This window comes from Chiloscyllium plagiosum, chromosome 18 (assembly GCF_004010195.1).
Source record: "Chiloscyllium plagiosum isolate BGI_BamShark_2017 chromosome 18, ASM401019v2, whole genome shotgun sequence".
Lineage (NCBI taxonomy): Eukaryota > Metazoa > Chordata > Chondrichthyes > Orectolobiformes > Hemiscylliidae > Chiloscyllium > Chiloscyllium plagiosum.
Window position 1 is genome coordinate 19,027,367 of NC_057727.1, and position 20,023 is coordinate 19,047,389.

At 39.8% G+C, this 20,023-nt stretch overlaps 1 protein-coding gene across 2 annotated transcripts in view; it reads right to left on the minus strand.

Annotated features, from left to right (window-relative positions):
* Positions 1 to 20,023, minus strand: part of stab1 (stabilin 1) — a 273,869-nt gene that overhangs the window by 115,541 nt on the left and 138,305 nt on the right. For both annotated transcript variants that reach the window (XM_043707873.1, XM_043707874.1), the window contains 6 exons: positions 18,606 to 18,742; positions 12,010 to 12,121; positions 9,023 to 9,100; positions 5,269 to 5,370; positions 3,131 to 3,238; positions 486 to 617 (listed from right to left, as the gene is read on the minus strand). In XM_043707873.1, the coding sequence (XP_043563808.1) occupies positions 486 to 617; positions 3,131 to 3,238; positions 5,269 to 5,370; positions 9,023 to 9,100; positions 12,010 to 12,121; positions 18,606 to 18,742 (669 nt within the window). The remainder of the gene's footprint in view (positions 1 to 485; positions 618 to 3,130; positions 3,239 to 5,268; positions 5,371 to 9,022; positions 9,101 to 12,009; positions 12,122 to 18,605; positions 18,743 to 20,023) is intronic.

Consider the following 20,023-nt stretch of genomic DNA (forward strand, 5'->3'; position numbering starts at 1 on the left):
GAATTGTGAATGATTTTGAGTTAGAAGATTCAGAAAAGCTGATTCTACTGACTGCAGAGTTAATAACAGAGGAAACAGAATCAAGATTGTTGTAAAGTCAGTAACTATTGGGACGAGTTGTTTTGATCTATAAGACACAACTTAAAAGGGTGAATGAAGCAAATTCAATAGTTAATGGGAATTGGACTTAACCAGTCATTTTGCTGGGCTATGGGGTAAAAAAAAAGGGCGTAGAATTAACTGGATAGCTCTCCCAAAACAGAGCAAAAAGCTATGATGAGGGATGCTGAATGGCCTTCTCCTATGCTGTACAAGCCTATAATTTCACCTTGTGATTGCAAATGATTTTGGTTTAGTCAATAGGGAGAAGCTGACTTCACTGACAACAGAATTAATAACAGAGGACACAGATCACCATCCTGAAAGAATACAACAGAGATGACAAAAGGAGTATAGCTCCCTTGTTAATAAAAAGCAAAACATACCTTATCTTCCTTAGTGTAGAATATTACTTGATAGGATGATCCAAGCATAGTTCCCCTATGAATTCCATCTTTAATTTTATTATATAGGAACTTCTCCCCAAGAATAATGTGATACTGCACAGCGTTGACATCCTATAAAAGAGAAACAGCCAAATTTTCACATTGAAGGAATAAAACTGTCTTCGTACCTTATTATTACACCTGAAAGGAAAAGATCCAGCTGACATGATCAAGAATAGTTACCATTTGTCATGTAACTTATTGCCGATCCTCTACATGTCACTTGGACAATACTTTACCATAAACCATCCCAATTTAAAATGGAATGGAGGCAGGGCAGCAAAAACAAAGAGTACCAGTGATCTACACATTGCTGTGCCATTGCGGGGTGGCACGGTGGCTCAGTGGTTAGCACGCTGCCTCACAGCACCAGGGACCCAGGTTTGATTCCTGCCTCGGGTGACTGTCTGTGTGGAGTTTGCACATTCTCCCATGTCTGCATGGGTTTCCTCCCATAATCCAAAGATGTGCAGGTCAGGTGAATTGGCTATGCTAAATTGCCTGTAGTGTTAGGTACATTAGTCAGGGGCAAATCTAGGGTAAGGAAATGGGTCTGGGTGGGTTGCTCTTTGGAGGGTTGATGTGGACATATTGGGCCGAAGGGCCTGTTTCCATACTGTAGGGAATCTAATCTAAAGAAAAAACCTCTGTTCTCAACATTGTTAACTTTCCCAGAGAGGTGGAAAGGGAGGGATGCGTGATAGAGTGAAAGCACCTGACTTGTTAATTGCGAGGATGGAGGCCATTAGGGAGCTCATTAAGAGCTTGCCCTCTGACCTCCAGAAACTATCATGTGGGTTGGCAGCCATGAGGAGCTCTGTGAAGCTGACCAGCTGGCACCTGGTGAGAACAGGGGCAGTAGCCGTGAAATAATTTCATTTAAAGCAAAGTAGAGAATGTTTGGACAATAATGAACTGAGCAGTGATAAAATTCTAGTAACCCACTTTTCCCTATTTTCTCCTTGGTCCCAGCTCTCCATTTTCCTGGCCACTTTGAATACAAAGCACTACTCTTTTTTTATAAGCCCACATATAAATGGCAAGACAGCATAGAGGGCTGCTAACTCAGGTCAGAATGTGGCCCAATTCCCTAGCAGTGCTAACCACTGGACCACCTTGCCACCCATATCTAGGATCCTTAAGAAACCAAACCAATGAAAAACATCGGTTAGGCTTACAACCCAGAATCAAACATTCCTCTCGATTCCTGCCGTAACAGGAAAATCCTACCCTTTAAAGTGTTTATCTACCACATAACCAAACATCATGCTTGCAATTTATTGGAAACAGTATATTCTTCACCATTATCTCGAAGCACGTTTAAAAAATAATCCGAGCAGAAGGGTAAGATAAAATTATTAACTTGGAATTATACAATTTGTTTCTCAAAAATTGACTCACATAAGCATTGTAATATTTTTGGTATTATTGGGTGAATGGATAATGTATTTATGTCATGTTCATTTGTCTGATATTTTGCTGGAAGCACTAATCTATTGAAAATAAATATTATAACTCAGCTGACAATCAGAGAGAGAAATGACACTGAATGCATTATGTGTACATTTACAAGCAGCTATTTCTCATTAATCGCACCTTAGATTAAAAAAGATGTTGACTTTAAAACCTACCACATATATTTGTATTAATTCTCGGTTCACCACTGGAAAAATACCTGGCCATAAAATTTAGCTAATGTTCTTTTTTAACGTTTTAGCCCCAAGGCAATACTTCCATGCGAGAAAAAAAAGCAGACATTCCAACCGGGTGTCTACTAGTCTATAAGTGATCCAACTGCTAACTGGAGACTGTTTGAATAGTTCAGAGTAGGGTGTCATTATCATTTTCGGGGAGCTTTAAGCTGGGATTGGGTATAGATGCGAGATGAAATGGGAAAATATTGGAAGTGATCAGCATTTTACTCAGCTGGTACAGAAACAGGGAACCAATGTCCTCCCAGGACTATGTTCATTCAAAGCTGGGCAGTTATTGCCTGAACTGCTGTGCTCTTCCAGCACCACTGATCCAGAATCTGGTTTTCAGCATCTGCAGTCATTGTTTTTACCTAGTTATTCAAACTAGACATTCCCACGAGGACAGGCATATGTTGGCCCCTGTAGATTACTGGGTATGTACAGACATGCAAGAATATTTAAAATGATTATTACCCAGGAGCCGGGGAGACACTTTACACATATTACAATGGTTGAATTAACCCAAACTATTCCCACCACTCCAGGATTGGAAGCACATCCTCTACAATTAGTTAGTCCGTGGGATCATGGACAGTCCCTCCTGGTATTAGTAACATTTACGGCTTTTGTTTTGTTCTTATTACATTCCCTTCTTGCCTACCTCTTTGTGGTCCAGAGGCCAATAGGAAGCACAATAACACATTGACCTAGCGTCAACAGATGTTCAATCTCCAGCCTACAAAATTTGGACAGGGAGACCTTGCCTCAAAATGGACCAGGTCTCATTTTGTAACCATCAGACTGTCAACAGGCCTAACCTTCTGGCCAATGATTCAAAATTCATGGGAGAATATTCACCACATTTAGACATAGTTAAAACAGGAATCATACCAGTTGTTCAATATCCTTAGCTCTGCAGTACTCTTCAATTGATGTATCTTCTGGTATTAGAATAGTGTACTGTTCAGATGATTCTATCTCATCAATTAGGTGATAGCGCTAGAGGAAAAGAAGAACAAAAATCAAGAATTATGACCTGTTGTTCCATTCAAAGGGTAATTATGACTTTTATAGTTTTGCTCAAACTAAGTTTCTCTGCTGCTTGCCTTTCTTTTGGAATTAGATCCTTAACAGCTATAATTTTGCATTTGGAACCTGCATCTAAGTTCATTTCCTAATCTGCTCACTACCTGATCTGGGTGATTTAAGTATTGCCAAGGAACCTCCAGCCCCAAAGTTGAGGCTGCGCAAAGATAACAGCTGAAGATTCAGTGATTCACATTGGTGATGAATAAATGTGGGCATCGTCTGAGCTGAACTGTGGTATGTCCAAGTTGCCTACTAACACTTTGCGTTTACACTGTTTCATGACACTGTCATAAATATGTAATGAAGAAAGTTTACGAAGGAACAATGATCGGACAGGAATCTTAAGAATTAAATGTCCTTAGAGGACCAGGTACATGTCTGAGGTGCTCACAACATCACCCATAGCATCAAAGACCAGAAAACGTAACCATGGAAGCTGAAAAGTTAAGCTGAAGTTTTCTGGACTTGCTGGATGCTGCTGGGTACCATGTGTAGCATCTGTAGCATCCTCTTAAAAAAGGAGGACACTTTAAAAAATGACAAAGGCAGATCATAACAGTGTTTGGTAACCTCAAGCTAAATGTGTCATGCCGTGTTTATTAATATACAGATAGTACATTATTGAAAGTTTTGGGGAATGTGAAGGAAATGTTACACATGGGCTCATGCTCTCCGCTTCAAGAATTACCTACTCTTTAGTTATCTCCCACAAGGTCTGATTTCCATTTTATACATCTTGTCTCATCAATAAATGTGCACCAGTTCTTTTTGTCAAATAGATATTGACAAGCAATAGTTATACCATTGAAAGAAATGCTTTCAACTTGTCACCTGGGCATAACACTGGTTCTTCTATCCCCTTTCATACTTCAATTGGAATTGAACCATCCAAACCCTTTGCATCTGATATAACAGACTGAATAACTTTGAAAGTCGGAGTGAACAGACCACTCTTAGTAATAACTACCCTTTAGCTACATAATCAATTTCACTACCCTGCTGAAAACCTATCCATTAATAACACAGGATACAATCATATGTCACAGCCTTTTGTGCTGCAGTTAATTGCAAGATTTTGGGAGTTTCAAATTGACAATATCTCCCAGATTATCATTAATCTGCCTTACAATCAGCATCTAACAATTCTTTTGGGATTTCCTAATGATTGTCAGTTTTAAATTATTTAATAGGTCCTTCTTTGGAAATCAGACATGCACAGCCGCTATACAGGCTATCTGATGGAACTGTTCCCCTCCACAGTAAAGCTCTGACAGTTTCCCCACCTATCTAAGGAGCATCCATCTCTCCCATTAAAGGCTGCCATCTGTCTATAGATATAGGTGCTCTGACTGGCTTGCCCACTTTTGCAATCTAGCTCTTCCCTAATTGGCTCTGGCTCTTGAAGTTAATTGGCTAATTGGCACAGAGTGCAGACAGCATTAGAGTCAGGATCTGGAAATGGTGCCAATACCTAACAATCTAAATATGGAAGATTCCATCCATAGAATCATAGAATTAAACTTTGCATTGTTGCACTTATCTGCTTTTTCCATCTGCATTTTTGCCTTTTATTTGAATTCATAATTCAGTATATTCTTGAAGACCACAAAATGAGGACAGAGTGAGAAAGTTGGCAGCATCTGCGGAATTGCTCAGCAACATGATTGTGCACCTTCAGAAGAGGAACAAACTGAGGACAGAGAACATTTTCTCTTCCCCCATAGGCCATGTCAATAATTACTAAGAAATAGATTTGTAGGGCAAATTCACAAGTTCTCGAGGTTATCATGCAATTGATAAGATAAATTGTTGATAACTTTTCTAAAAGATGCTTTAAGGTGTATGAATTGTTAGAAATCACTGTTAGCGCCAATTCAGATGAAAGTTCTTTCTCCTTTTTAAATGAAATTTCCTATGTAATTCAATGCTGTTCTTTGTACCTGTAATAATTGTTTGATATGAGAGTATTGAGGCAGTCGTTCCAGAAGATCAAGCAAACTAGGTAGAAGTGGTGGTAAGTCTTCCGAAGGAGGGAATAAAATCTAAATATAACACATTGTAATAGATTAGATAAAGCAGCTCTGAATAAAATAACTATGTTCTGTAAGAGCTTAACAACACATTAGTGGAAAACGCTAAATACTACAAATAATGATAATCAATGTTATATGTACTTTGTAGAGCTAAATCCTAATAATGGGTGTGTTGGGGTAAGGTCTGAGGTTAATGCTCTAGGAACCCTCACACAGGAACCAAACCCATTTCAAATGGGCCCACGCACAGTTGTAGTGGAGGCAGGATGAACGGAAGGTGACCAATCTACTTGTAGGTTGGATTTTTAAACATTACAATATGTTTTCATTCTCTTTTAAACTCATGTCATTCAGTTTGCTAGATCTTGGGAATCTGGAAAGTGAAGGCAACCAAGGCAGATAGAATCAACAAGGTAAATACCAAAAAATATTCACTGAGTGTTCGAGGAAACAGGACTGTTATGTCCAGACCCAAAAAATGAAATATTTCATATATGCTGTGATGGTCTATCAGTAAACCACTACTGCAAATCCAGTCTCTCCTTACATTGGTCAGATTACTTACCATCTATCCCCCCAAGATTGGAAAATGTCTCCTGCGATCAGATTCCCCCATCCACTACCCCACCATCACCAACCATTGCTTCCCCTGCCATTATCTCTCCTGATCTTTCCATCAGACATAGCTAGTCACAATCAAATTCCACTATTTCTATTTTAAAAATCTGAAATTAAGAATCTATGAAATAATAGTTGAGAGAAACCTCTCTGGCTCACGAAAGTCCTTCAGGGAATATACCATCCTCACCTGGTTTGACCTACATGTCACTCCAGACCCATGGTAACTGCCTTCTGAAATGGCCTAGAAAGCCACTCAGTTATATCCGAAGTCTCAACAAAGAAATGAAACCAGACAGACCACCTGACATCGACCTCTGCACCAAACAAGACAGCGGGCTGCTGTCTCAGAAAGTAGAAAATATACTGTTTAAAAGTTCTTGAATCCTTGAGCTGTTATAGTTAAAATCTTGTATCCTCAGCAGCATTAACATTTTTAGAAGCCTTGACTTCTCAATAATTGTTTTTTTTCCAATTTTCTTTAATAGTGAGTGTTGACTTTCAAGACAGATTGCAAATAGACTGAGGCAGTTCAAGGTGGCAGCTCAACACTATCTTCTGAAGGGCAACTAAGGCTGGGCAATAAGGGCTGGCCAGCCAAAGATGTCCAAGTCCCTTGAATGAATTTTTAAAATTGATTCAAAGGAATCAGGCAGCGTGCTTTCCAGTATTTATTGTTACCAATCCATTTTTCTTTATCCTGCTTTGCGGTCCCACAAGCTGGTGCTGAAGTATGAGTTATTTGTGTATTCCTAAGTCTGACTCCATTGTCTTTCCAAACATGTCCATTATGTGCAACTTCTTAGACAAATTAAATTAAAGCAGGATATGCAAGTTTCTTGATATAAATCAGTTGGTTGTTTCCAATGTCTTTAGATAAAATGGTAATTTTAAAATGTTCAAGTAATTTTGTTTATTCCACATTGGTTTCCTGAACGTGCCTCAATCTGTTGTCAGATGATGCTGCAAACTCTTCAGGTTCATATTTCTTTCTTTTTAAAACTTAATTCAGTCAATGAAGATTTCACATATTAACATCAGAGAATGGAAGTTGAAACTTGATAGTTCATATTTTACTGCTGTCAATGACAGTATATCGGGGCTAGAGCTTGTACCCACTGTCACACCACTCACAGACTACAATGAAAGAGCTCCATATTTCTGACAAGAGTTTGCAATAAAGGTTACTTCAGAAATACTATTCTGATAGATTCCTCAATGTAGAAGAGTTGGGGCAGGACAAAATGCTCTCCCTTTTGCACAGCAGTCAGTTGCATATACTGAACTTTAGAGGTCCAGCATCAGACAGCCACTTTGACAGCTGCTGTGAAATGGTAAGTATATAAAGCAAATGTGAGGTTAGGGTACTGGTGGGTAGAGTGGCACGTAGATAGGGGGCTGGTATTAGGGTGCCAGATGAGCAAGATTCCAGGTGAGTAGGGGATATGGTGCCAGGTTGGTTGAGTTCCAGATGAGGAGGGTGCCAGGAAGTGATGGAGTGTTTAGGATAGATCTGACATGGTGGGGGAGGGGGGGAGAGGGCTGAGAGATAATGATTCCACAAAAAGACAGTGGAGTTATCGAGTAATTGATGCTGCAGGTATAGTGATGTGTCTGAAAGGTGGGTGTACAGAGTCTTATAGGAGGAAGGGTAGGTATGGTCGAGGGAATGGGTGCTGAGTCCATAGGGATGGGCTGGGGTTTCAGATCCCACTGGGAAACAGCTGGGAAGTTGGTCTGGTGGAGAGAGGGAGGTTGTTTAGATGGTGATGATAGTAGGATCTGGAGTAGGAGAAGGGAGATTGAGGATCTGGTTTTAGGGTAAGGGGGTTGGGTTCTGGAGGCACAAGGGGAGCATTATCTGGTGCTGACCAGAAGAGGCAGTAAGTCATATCCAACTGCAAGTCAGGAGAGTTGGGTCTGGACCTTGGTCCTACTGTGGCGTGATTGGAATTAGTCACAAGAAGATATTGTCAATTCCAAAGGGCCAGGACTAGGAGGTTTTGGGTCCAGAACTGGAATGGGGGTGATTAGATTCTGAGGGGACAGGGAGGGCGGGTGTTCAGTCTGGAGTGAGAGATTGTATCTGATGGCAGGGCAGGGAGGAAACAGTCTTGAGGAAGAAGGGCGTGTCGAATCCTAGGGGTGAGGGGGTTTCAGGTCAGGGTTTGGTGGATATTGAAGTTCTGAGAGAGGTGTAACCGTGAAATTGTGGGATAGGTGTGGTAAGTTGGGGGAAGATCAGTTGAATAGAAATCAGGAATTAGACCAGGTATTAGACCAGACTATTCACTTCATTTCGATGGAACCCTTCAGATTCTCTGATTTAAATGGAAATGTTTGGAGGGTTCCAGGCATAGGGGAATTGCCCTGGGGAATTTTCAATTTCTCAAACAATTCTTTTGGAGTCTGCTCCATTGTGGATTCTGTAGGTTCCCCATATGCAAATGCCATCTGTGCTTCAGAAAGGCTTATCTTGCAACTGGGCCATAAAATACACTTTAAATGTATCTGGGAGAAAGTTGTAGCCACATTATATTTAGCTAACACAGTACACTGGAGATAACAAGCATATTTTTTATTGACTGTGGTGATTTCTAAACAACAACATGTGTCAAGTCAGGCAAAGCATTGGCCCAGCATCATTTAACACAGCTCCATTAAACTGGTTTTAATTTGTCATGTAATGTTTATGACAGGTCTAAATATAGTATGAAAGGCAAAATTCTATGTTTGCCGACAGAAATGTTTAGAAAATGAGGGAATGGGTTTGGAAGCAGGGTTTGGTGGCTAAATATCTCCATGCTTTAAAACCAAACACTTGATAGATCCTTGCCAATTGGGAATCATCTCTGTTTGAAATGTGTTCATTGAATTTTTTTTTAAACATCACAGATCCCTGAAGATAGCCTTCCCTCATTGAAAACCATTGCGTAACTTTCTGCTCAAGCACTTTCCAAACTAGTCTAGATTTAGGAGATTAGCACACTTTTAAATCATGTAAAATTACTAAAATCTCTACTTGAAATAATAAAAAATGTACCTTATCAATAATATGAATGTATCCATTTACTGCAGGGATATTGCGAATAACAATTCTTGCCCCACCGATTGTCAGATTCTTAAAAAATACAAGTTAACATTAACTTCAGTTATTTTTACAATTCGAACATGGTAAATCTGATCAGAGGTTTAAATAATTTTACTCCATTGTGTAAAGAAACTGAAATCATGAAACAATTTATATGTGTACCCATTGTGGAATAATTTGAGTTTGTAATTTATCTTAGAAAGGAGTGCAATTTAATTGGGTCACTTCATAACCAAGGTATTTTGCCCCAGCCTACTGCCAAATGAAGTAAACTGTTGTGAGCAGAGAGTTGCATTTTGCCAGCACAGTTAAATTTGGCATGAATTGAAGTGAGAAGCTCCTAATACTCAAACATACTGTACTCACACAGGCCAAATGCAGACAGCAAAACAACTAGATGCAAGTCCGGGATGTGTAGTGGGCCAATGGTTCTAGGATGTTTCTTTCAGCTTCAAAGGGGAGCTACAGTGGAGAACTGCTAAGAGGCTTTGGTGTTTAGGAAAGATGAACTCTGGAAAGAATAAGAATGGAGAAAAACCATTCCATCTGAAAATGGAATCCTTAAAGTATTGATCCAGATGTTGAAGCAAACAACATCTCCCCACCTTCCTTCAAAGAAACAACTTGTATAATTCAAGAATAGAAGTATCAGGGCAAGTTAATACACCCTAGACAAATTTGCAACATATCATATTTGTGAAGATAAAATGAATTGGTGGTGTTTGAATGGTGTTGTGTGAATTCATTTGGAATAAGGCTAAAGGAATGCAATGCTATCTATGAAAATACTATGACTGGGATCAACCATAAGGGGTTGATAGGCCACTACCAGAAATTGGTAGTGATAGTAACTTCACAATGATGTGTCTGACACTTCATTTCCCTTTATATACCCTGAATGATCTGATAACTGTAAGCTAACCACCTTAAATAATAAAACTAAGCTGCCTTCTTCAAAACTAGCAAATGCCCTTCCAGTGGGTACTCCCTGGCACTTATGACAAGATTGCATTGAAAACAACTTGGTCCCCTAATTTCTCATTGTGACTAAAGGAGAATCTGAATGGGCATCTAGCTGGCAAGCCTGAAAACAGGGCAGAATTTACCTTTGTTCAAATCTAGCCTGCAGCTAAACATCCAAAGTTCTTGAGTTGAGGAGGAGGGAGTATGGTGGAATAAAGAGGGAGATGAGGGGTGGTATAGTCTACTTTCCACTTTGCCAAGCTAGATTTCCTATGAAAATCCTCTGAACTCCCCGAGATCAAAGTTTATTTAAGAACTTTAAAGTTTACCTGTATAATCAGGAAAGAAAAGACCCAAGGCAACAACAGACACTTGTCACATTAGATTAGATTAGATTAGATTACAGTGTGGAAACAGGCCCTTCGGCCCAACAAGTCCACACCGACCCGCCGAAGCGAAACCCACCCACACCCCTACATTTACCCCTTACCTAACACTATGGGCAATTTAGTATGGCCAATTCACCTGACCCTGCACATCTTTGGACTGTGGGAGGAAACCGGAGCACCCGGAGGAAACCCACGCAGACACGGGGAGAACGTGCAAACTCCACACAGTCAGTCGCCTGAGGCGGGAATTGAACCCGGGTCTCTGGCGCTGTGAGGCAGCAGTGCTAACCACTGTGCCACCGTGTCGCCCACTGCACTGTGCCGCCCACTGCACTGTGCCACCGTGCCGCCCACATCTCTCTCCATTGGGAATAGATGAAGCCCCCATTGCAGATTCTAGTGGCCGACATTCCCTTCCCCCAACTCCATTCAAATATCCCACAATTTATAGTGGAATATATCTCTTTGGGTAACATTTGGAGGACCAGAATTTCAGACAGTTTGTTTTGTGAACAACAAAAGAGGGAATTAATTCACACAACTGTAGCTCAAAGAACAGCTAACAAATAGTGGTGGTGAGCTATGGTTGTTCTTTCAATGAGAAGAAAGACCTCTAACTGAGTAGTACAGTGACAGAATGACTTATGAGGGCTCGAGGCACAAGATCAAAAAAAATCTCAAAGAGCTCATTGACTAAACTTTTACATGAGTGAAATAGCAATCATCTAGGCAGTTAAGCTATTAGTCTCACGCACAGGATGGAATCTTGCTAACTTTAAGATTGCTTACTTCTCAGGCTACTTGTATTCAAACATATTCAATACGTCAGATATCACCAGTGATGCAAATTGTTGATGAACAAATACAAGCCAATGATCTAAAGACATTTTACTGCCATGTTGGGCATAGCAATGTCTACTAGTGGAATGTTCTCATTAAGTGAGCTGCATTTTGATCCGATTACGGAGTCACACATTCACACAATCCAACTTAATCAGTCACTTCAACAAATGACAACCTCTTTCCTTTATCCTCCAAAATACATCAAAACAAGAATAGATGAATTTTTTTCCTTTTGGTATAGGCTGCATTGCATCAAATAAATTATTTCTAACTGTAAGTTTATCTTCAGGGATCCTTGTAAGCTTGTTAGGAGGAAACATAGTATGAAATGGATGTTGACCCACATTAGCATTTAGGAAGTAGTGTGGGAAACATTCCTGATAAGCACAGTTTCTTGGCAACGAAGTTAGGCTGAGTTGAGGGTATAGTGAGAAAGGTGAAACTAAACTTTGCTGTGTGTTTAACCACAGCAGAACAGCACTCTGCTCTCCTTAAAATGATAAATAATGATTCAGTCAATATAAATTATATGTTTCAAATTTCAATCCTTGTTGATAAATTAATCTTTTTTGTTTTTTAAAAAAAAAATTTCCTGAAAATTGTCCTATGCTTAAAATGAGTAAGACAAGTATGGGGGTGTTGGGGGCATTGGCAGGGGACTGGATGATATATTACAGTCTTTCAAGGAAGGAATTTTCAACTACACTATATATTAAGCATGAAATGTAAAGATAATTTACTTACGCCATTTTCATTCTTGATTAATAACCTGGTAAATATGTTCATTGTTGGTAACTTCTGTCCTTCATATTCCTTTAAATCATCAACAGCAAGTCTACCCATAATAAAATGTGACCTATAAAATACCAAGTGCTAGAATTACACTAGTTGTAAATTTGCTTGCTTGCTTTGTTTCAACTGTTGGAAATCATACTTCAGAGAACCCAAAGGACCAGTTACAAACTTGAAAATAATTAGCACCATAATAAAACTGTTTCTTTTTAAGAAAAATACTAGATCAGATCTTTCTGAGTCTGGAGGAAGAGTCACTGGAGCCGAAATGTTAACTCTGATTTCTCTCCACAGGTGCTGCCAGATCTGCTGAGCTTTTCCAGCAATTTCTGTTTTTGTTTCTGATTTTCAGCATCTACAGTTCTTTCAGTTTTTATGTAAAACAGATCTTTTCCTCTTCGTTGTCTGTGGGATGCTTTTATTGCATTCTCTTCATTAAAAGAGAAAAGAGGATGGACACAATTAAACGATCAGTGTCTTGATTATAAATGGAAACAGAACTTTGAATAATGCTGATATGTTGCCTTTGCCAGTGTGAATTATTGCTACTAATTCACACTGCAATTTGTTTTATTAGTTCATATAACATTAACTGTACTTGTTATATTGACAGTGAATGCAAGTTCATAACCCTCCAAGGCAAGTTTTACTACACATATTAAATCCAATAGGCTTTTAAAAGTGAGAAAACTGCAGTACTGGATATATCCAATGAGATCGGCAAATTCAGCACCAAGAAGCACAGGGATTAGTTTGATGAAAAAGACAAGAAAATCCAAGATCTGCCGGCAAAAGAAAGGTCAACCATTTGGCTCATCTAGCTCAGTCAACCAGCCAAGAAAAAATGATAGCTGACCATCAAGCAGGCAGCACCCTTCGCTGTCAACTGAGGAATATCCATAATAACAATTATTGTACTTGCAGAAGAAACTCAACTGTATGCTAATACTGGCTGGACAATTAGACAACTGAAAGGAGGTCGGTGGGAAGGGCAACAAATATCGCCACTCTCAATGATGGGGAATCCCAGCACGTAGGGCAAACGTGAGGACTGAAGTATTTGCATACATCTTCAGCCAGAAGTACTAAGTGAATAATCCATCTCAGCCTCCACTTTCAATATCCAGAACCACAAATGCCAGTTATCAGCCAGTTCAATTCACCCCATGTGATATCAAGAAACAGCTGAACATACTGGAATCTGCAAAAGCTATGGGCCCTGACAATATTCCAGCACTGAAGACTCATACTCCAAACAAACTCAAGCTGTTGTAGTTAACAACTGGCATCTGTACAACAATGTGAAAAATAGCCCATGTGTATCCTATCCACAAAAAGCAGGAGAAATCCAATCTAGCCAGTCACCACACTATCAGTCTAATTTTCATCACCAGTAAAGTCATGACAGGGATTGTTAACAGTGCTATCAAGTTTAGGGTGTAAGTTTGCTCGCTGAGCTGTAGGTTTGATATCCAGACATTTCATTACCTTGCATTCACTGTCAATATAACAAGTACAGTTAATGTTATATGAACTAATAAAACAAATTGCAGTGTGAATTAGTAGCAATAATTCACACTGGCAAAGGCTTATATCAGCATCATTCAAAGTCAGGATATCAAACCTACAGCTCAGCGAGCAAACCTACATCCTAAACCTCAACCTGAGCTACAAACCTTCACAAACCTTGCGAGTACTATCAAATGGCACTGGGAAAGGAATAATCTTTTGTGGTTGTGAGTATGTTTGCCAAGCTGGGAGGTTGATTTGCAGATGTTTCATCACCTGTCCAGGTGACATCCTCAGTGCTATGGAGTTTCCTGTGAAGCGCTGCTGTACTGTGTCTTCTGGAATTTATTTGGTTCCATTTCTGCTGCTTCCGGTTACCAGTTCAGATTGTTCATTGTAGTGGCTGGTATATTGGGTATAGATCTATGTGCTTGTTGGTAGAGTCAGAGGATGAATGCCATGCTTCTAGAAATTCTCTAACTGTCCTCTGTTTGGCTTGTCCTATGATCATTGTGTTGTCCCAGTTGAATTTGTGGTTCATATATTCTGTGTGTATGGCTACTAGGGACAGCTGGTCATGGTGTTTAGTGACTAGTTTGTGTTTGGGGATATGGATTACTAGTTGTCTGCCTGTTTGCCCTATATATTGTTCTGTGCAGTTTTTATGGGTGGCACGGTGGCTCAGTGGTTAGCACTGCTGCCTCCCAGTGCCAGGGGCCCGGGTTTGATTCCCACTTTGGGTGACTATCTGTGAGGAGTTTGCACATTCTCCCCTTGTTCTGCGTGGGTTGCTTCAGTTTTCTCCCACAATCCAAAGATGTGCAGGTCAGTGAACCGGCTATGCTAAATTGCTCATAGTGTTAGGCCCATTAGTCAGGGGTAAATATAGAGTGGGGGAATGTGTCTGGATGGGTTGCTCTTTGGAGGGTTGGTGTGAACTTGTTGGGCTGAACGGCCTGTTTCTATACCATAGGGAATCTAATCTAATCTTTGCATGGAATCTTATAAATTGCATCTGTCTTGCACATGATTGGTTTAGGGTCTTTTGTCCTGGTGAGTTGTTGTCTGAACGTGGCTGTCGATTTATGGGCTATCATGAATCCCAGGTTCGGAGATGTGTACCTGTCAGTTCTGTGATGTTTTTTATGTATGGTAGTGTGGCTAGTGAGTAAGGTCATGGCATGTCCTTGTTATGTTGCTTGTCTGTTAGGCATCTGTGGATGAAGTTGCAGGGATATCCATTCTTGGTGAAGACTCTGAACAGGACAAGCTAAACATAGGACAGCTAGAGAATTTCGAGAAGCATGGCACTCATCCACAACCCTATCAACAAGCACCTAGACCCATTATAGTGGCCACTACATCAAAAACTGGAACTGGCAATTGGAAGCAGTAAAAATGGAACCAATTAAATTCCAGAAGGCATGAACAGCAGCGCTTCACAGAAGGCTCAAAGCACTGAAGGTGTCAACTTCCCAGCTTAGCGAACATACTCAAAACCACGACAATCGGCACCCAACCTACAAATCTTTACACACACCTTGAAGGACTAATCTGTTCACCAACACTCAGTTTGGATTTGACCAGGATCACTTCACTCCTGACCAAATTACAGCCTTGGTCCAAACATGAACAAAAGAGCTAAACTCCAGAGGCAGGAGTGACTGCCCTTAACAAGAATGTAGCATTTGACCAAGAGGTGCATCAAGAAACTCAAGCAAACCTGCAGTCAATAGGAATCAAGGGTAAAACTCTTCATTGGCTTCAGTAATACACAGCAGAAAGAAAGATAGTTGTAATTGTTGGATATCAATTGTCTAGTCACAAAGACATCTCTTTGCAGAAATTCCTTATGGTAGTGTCATAGACCCAACTATTTTCCATTACTACGTCAATGATCATCCTTTCATCAGAAGACCAGAGTAGCAAATTTCACTGATGAATGTACAATATTCAGCACCATATTCAGCAGCCCACATCACTATACAAAGACCTGGACAACATCAAAGTTTGGGCTGATGGTAGCAAGTAACATTGTGCACACATGTCAGGCAGTGGCCATTTCCAATGAAAGAAAATCTAATCATCACATCTTGACATGCAACTGCATTGCCTTTTCCCCACTAACAACATCCTTGGGATTACCATTGACTAGAAATTGTATTGCATCGGGTTGAACGTTATGAAATCTGTGGTGGGTAACTCACTGTCTCCCCAGTGCTGAAATATCATCTACAAAGCACATTAGGAGAATGATGGAACACTCCCAATTTGCCCGGATGGGTGTAGCTCCAGTGACACTCAAGAAGCTTAACATGACAATTTAGGACAAAGCAGTCCACTCTACTGGAATCCCATCCACTAACTTGAACATTTTATTCTTTTTGCCACTGACACAGTGGCAGCAATGTGTATCATCTGCAAGATGAAGTGCATTAAATCATCAAGGAATCTTGGTGAACAGATTCCAAACTCATGGTCTCTACCACCTAGAAGGACAAGGACAGCAAATGCATGAGGACACCACAGCTACATATTTCCCTTCAAGTCACACACCATCCTGATTTGGAACTATGGCATTGTCACGGGATCAAAATCCTGGAATCCTCTTCCTAGCTGCACTGTGGGTGTTACTACACCCCAAGGACTGCAACAGTTCAAGGAGGAAACTTCACCACAATCTTTTCAAAAGCAATTAGGGATGGGCAACAATGTTCCCTCTCACTTTCCTGTTGCTGCACAGACATCTGAAGGCCATGTCGGACAGAGACTTCGGGAACCAAAAGTCAGTGTGCCTGAACAGCAATCGTCATGCGTAGACTCTCTGAGTGGGTATGTGGCTGCACAGTGTACAGGAAACATTTGTAAAAGATGAACGAATATAAATAAACCTTCTACAAAGCTCTAAAATCTGTTAATTGACCAAAATATCAAAACAGAACAATCCTGAGGAATACCGACAGCATACCAATAAGGAGCCAGAACACATTAAAATACTCTTCAGTGTCAAGTGCATGCAACTGCTATAAAGAATATCCAAAAGCAGGCTTTCAAAAAAGAAATGGATAGGAGCTAAACTCTGGAGGAAACTTTATATTTTTGACTAAATTTCTCTTATACTCAAAGATTTCACTCCTAATTAATCATTTAGGAATTCTTTGCTTTTTTTTAATATTCTGTCTAATCGTTTGGCATGCAACCTATCTGAAGGTGGTGATAAGTTGCCTTCTTGAACTGCTGGAGTCCTTGGAATGTAGTAACACCTACAGTGCAGTCCATGTCCTGTAAGTAGACCTACTATGTCATTATGGAGGTGGTTCCAAGATTTTGACTCAGAAATACTGAAGGAACTGCAATGCATTTCCAAATCAGTGTAATGCATTTCCAATGCATTCCTAGTTCTTCCTGTACAATTATAACACTGGCATTTAGACGACAATGTGGAAAATTGTCCAGGTATGTCCTGTACACAAAAAGTAGGACAAATCCAACCCGGCCAATTACGACTCCAGCAGTCTACTCTCGATCATCAGTAAAGTGATGGAAGGTATCATCAACTGTGCTATCAAACAGCTCAGTAATAACCTGCTCAGTGATGCCCAATTTGGGTTCCACCAGGGCCACTCACCTCCTGGCCTCACTACAGCCTTGGACAAAACAGTTGAATTCCGAACAGTGACTGCCCATCAGGGGCACATTTGACTAAGTGCACCACCAAGGAGCCCTAGCAAAAATAGAGTCAATGGGAACCAGGGGAAAATCTCTCCACTACTTCACCACCATCTTATGGGCAAATGAGGAAGGGCAATAAATATTGGAACATGCAGTAATGCTCACATCTCAGGATGCATAAAAAAAAGGCAACTGCACTGGGCAGGCCATGTTGCTGCGATGGATGACAACTAATTGCCCAAGATCATATTGTGTGGAGATCTAAATATTGGCAAATGGAACCAAGAGACCTCATACGAATAATTCGAAAACTCTGTGAAAAAGTTCCTATGTACCATGGTGTTGATGAATTTGAGATTTTGTTAATCTGATGATCTGCTATCTGATTCGCATTAGATTGATTCCAATTTAACACTTGGATCTAATATAATGCTGCAGCACCTATTCTGTTGCATTTCAAAATTATGAAAGATATATATTCAACTGCTATATATATCAGTAAGTACAAACTTGATATTGTCAACAATCATCAAGTATTACTTTTGTGGGCCTCAGATTACCGTCATTCTTCCTGGATGCTCTAAAATCCTTCAACATTCAGGATGTCACTTGTTTCTACAGTTCCTTCTCATCTGCACATGCGATATATGACATCAAACAGGATATTTACAAATGGAGGATTAGTGATGGTACTCTGTGAATTAGTAGGAGTTCGGTGCGTACAAGTGCAAACCATCTGTCTTACATGATGTGTTTCAAATGCATTCACCTGACGAATGAAGTCCCATATGAGAAAGTAAGATGATAATGCAACATCAGCAGAATATTTTGTGTTCCATAAATAAGAACAAACATTGATCTAGGGTGTTTTTCCACACATGAAGGGAAACATAGGGTCCTTCCCAATCAAATAGTTAAAAATAGTGGAAATCAAAAAATTCTTGTCAATTTGTCAAAACTACCAGTCACACTGAAATATGAAAACTGCCAAAAATAAATACTCTACATAATTTTCTGCAGAACATGCAGCACTCATATGTGTGTAAATTAATTCCGAACAGAGATTTGATTACATAAGATATAAATGCTTATGTCCATCTGGCTTGTTAATAAAAGATCATTCAGCCCCTACTATAAGTAAATATGCAAACAGATGTGATATGTGGAGCTAAGCCACATAGACAAGAACTCTCAATTCCCAGTCTGTATTGATGTAACTAATCTTACACAAGTTGGCAATTTTGAGCATTATAAATGTTGGTATAGATTAGCTACACATTGAATGAATTTGGTAGGCTACTGGTGAAACCAGACAATAAAATGTTTAAACTAAAGAAAATAAGACTATTTTTGCAAAAGTATCTTACTTGACTATGGACAGTAATCTGTCTGTCTGTTCCCAAGATTCAATGGCAGCCTTCTCCATGTTGTTTATGGCAGTCTCTGATGGCACGAGAACAGTCATATTAGCTCCTGCTGGGAATTCCATACTATGCAAGGACTTCTGTTTCAAGAACAAGGAGGGGAGCAGAAAAGGGCAAATGAATCTGTAATTACCTCATGTACAAAATAAATTATTACATTTTTGATCACAATGCAACACTGCAAAATGATTGCATTTTACTCAGATTCCTCTCTTGATCATTCAAATAATTGTGCCCTGTTCCTTCTGAACTGAAGTGTAAGTTTACATACTTTCTGCTATTACAGCAAATCCAGTGCTCAGACAGAAGCCTTTGACTTGCTTAGTTAATTGGATGTAATAATCCCCTTGTAGTCAATCATCTAGTCATTAAAAAATAGAGGAGTAAATACTCAGTCAAGCCAAGGTTAGAAACTAGAAACAATGTTTATTATAATTAAGACACAAGCAAAAGGCAATATGTGTGATGAACATATCTAAAATACTTTCAAATTTTAAAAATGCCAAAACTAGGAGATCCCTCACTAATTCCTTCAACAAAGCATGGTATGGATCGAAGTTCACAAATTTATGTGAGAGCTTTCATTGAAACCATCAAAACTTCAGACATTTGATCAAGTTTGCAAAACTGGAACAGACTCAGCATGATATTTTCTATCCATTGTGATGCTTAAACAGTTAATCAAATCATAGTTACATCAGGATGTCAAATAAGTACACAATTTAACAAGCTGGGATCCTCGCATGTTGTGGCATTGGGGTGGTCATGGGACTTTTTGAACGTGAAGTGTAGATCACATGCATTATTTTAAAGTAACACATCAGATCACAGGGATTTCTAGATTAAAAACAAGCTGCATCTAGTTTTCCTTTAATAATTTAATAATTGCATGAAGTACTGGTAATGGAGTTGATGACTACTCAAGGCAATCAATCTCATTTCACGAGTCTACAACAGACTCAGAAATGTTACAAGAATAGTCCAAGTGGACACGAACTCAAGATAGGTTTTAGGATCTATTAGCGCAAAGACACTTGTTCTTAAACATGGTACACTTGCTTGGGATTTAGGTAAAAACAAGGACTGCAGTTGCTGGAAACCAGATTCTAGATTACAGTGGTGCTGGAAAAGTACAGCAGTTCAGGCAGCATCCGAGGAGCAGGAAAATCGACATTTCAGGTAAAAGCCCTTCACCAGGAATACAGGCACAGTGCATTCAGGTTGGAGAGATAAATGAGAGGAGGGTGGGAGTGGGGAGAAAGTAGCATAGAGTACAACAGGTGAATGGGGTGGGGATGGAGGTGATAGGTCAGGGAGGAGGGTGGGGGAAGGTAGCAATGAGTACAATGGGTGAATGGGGG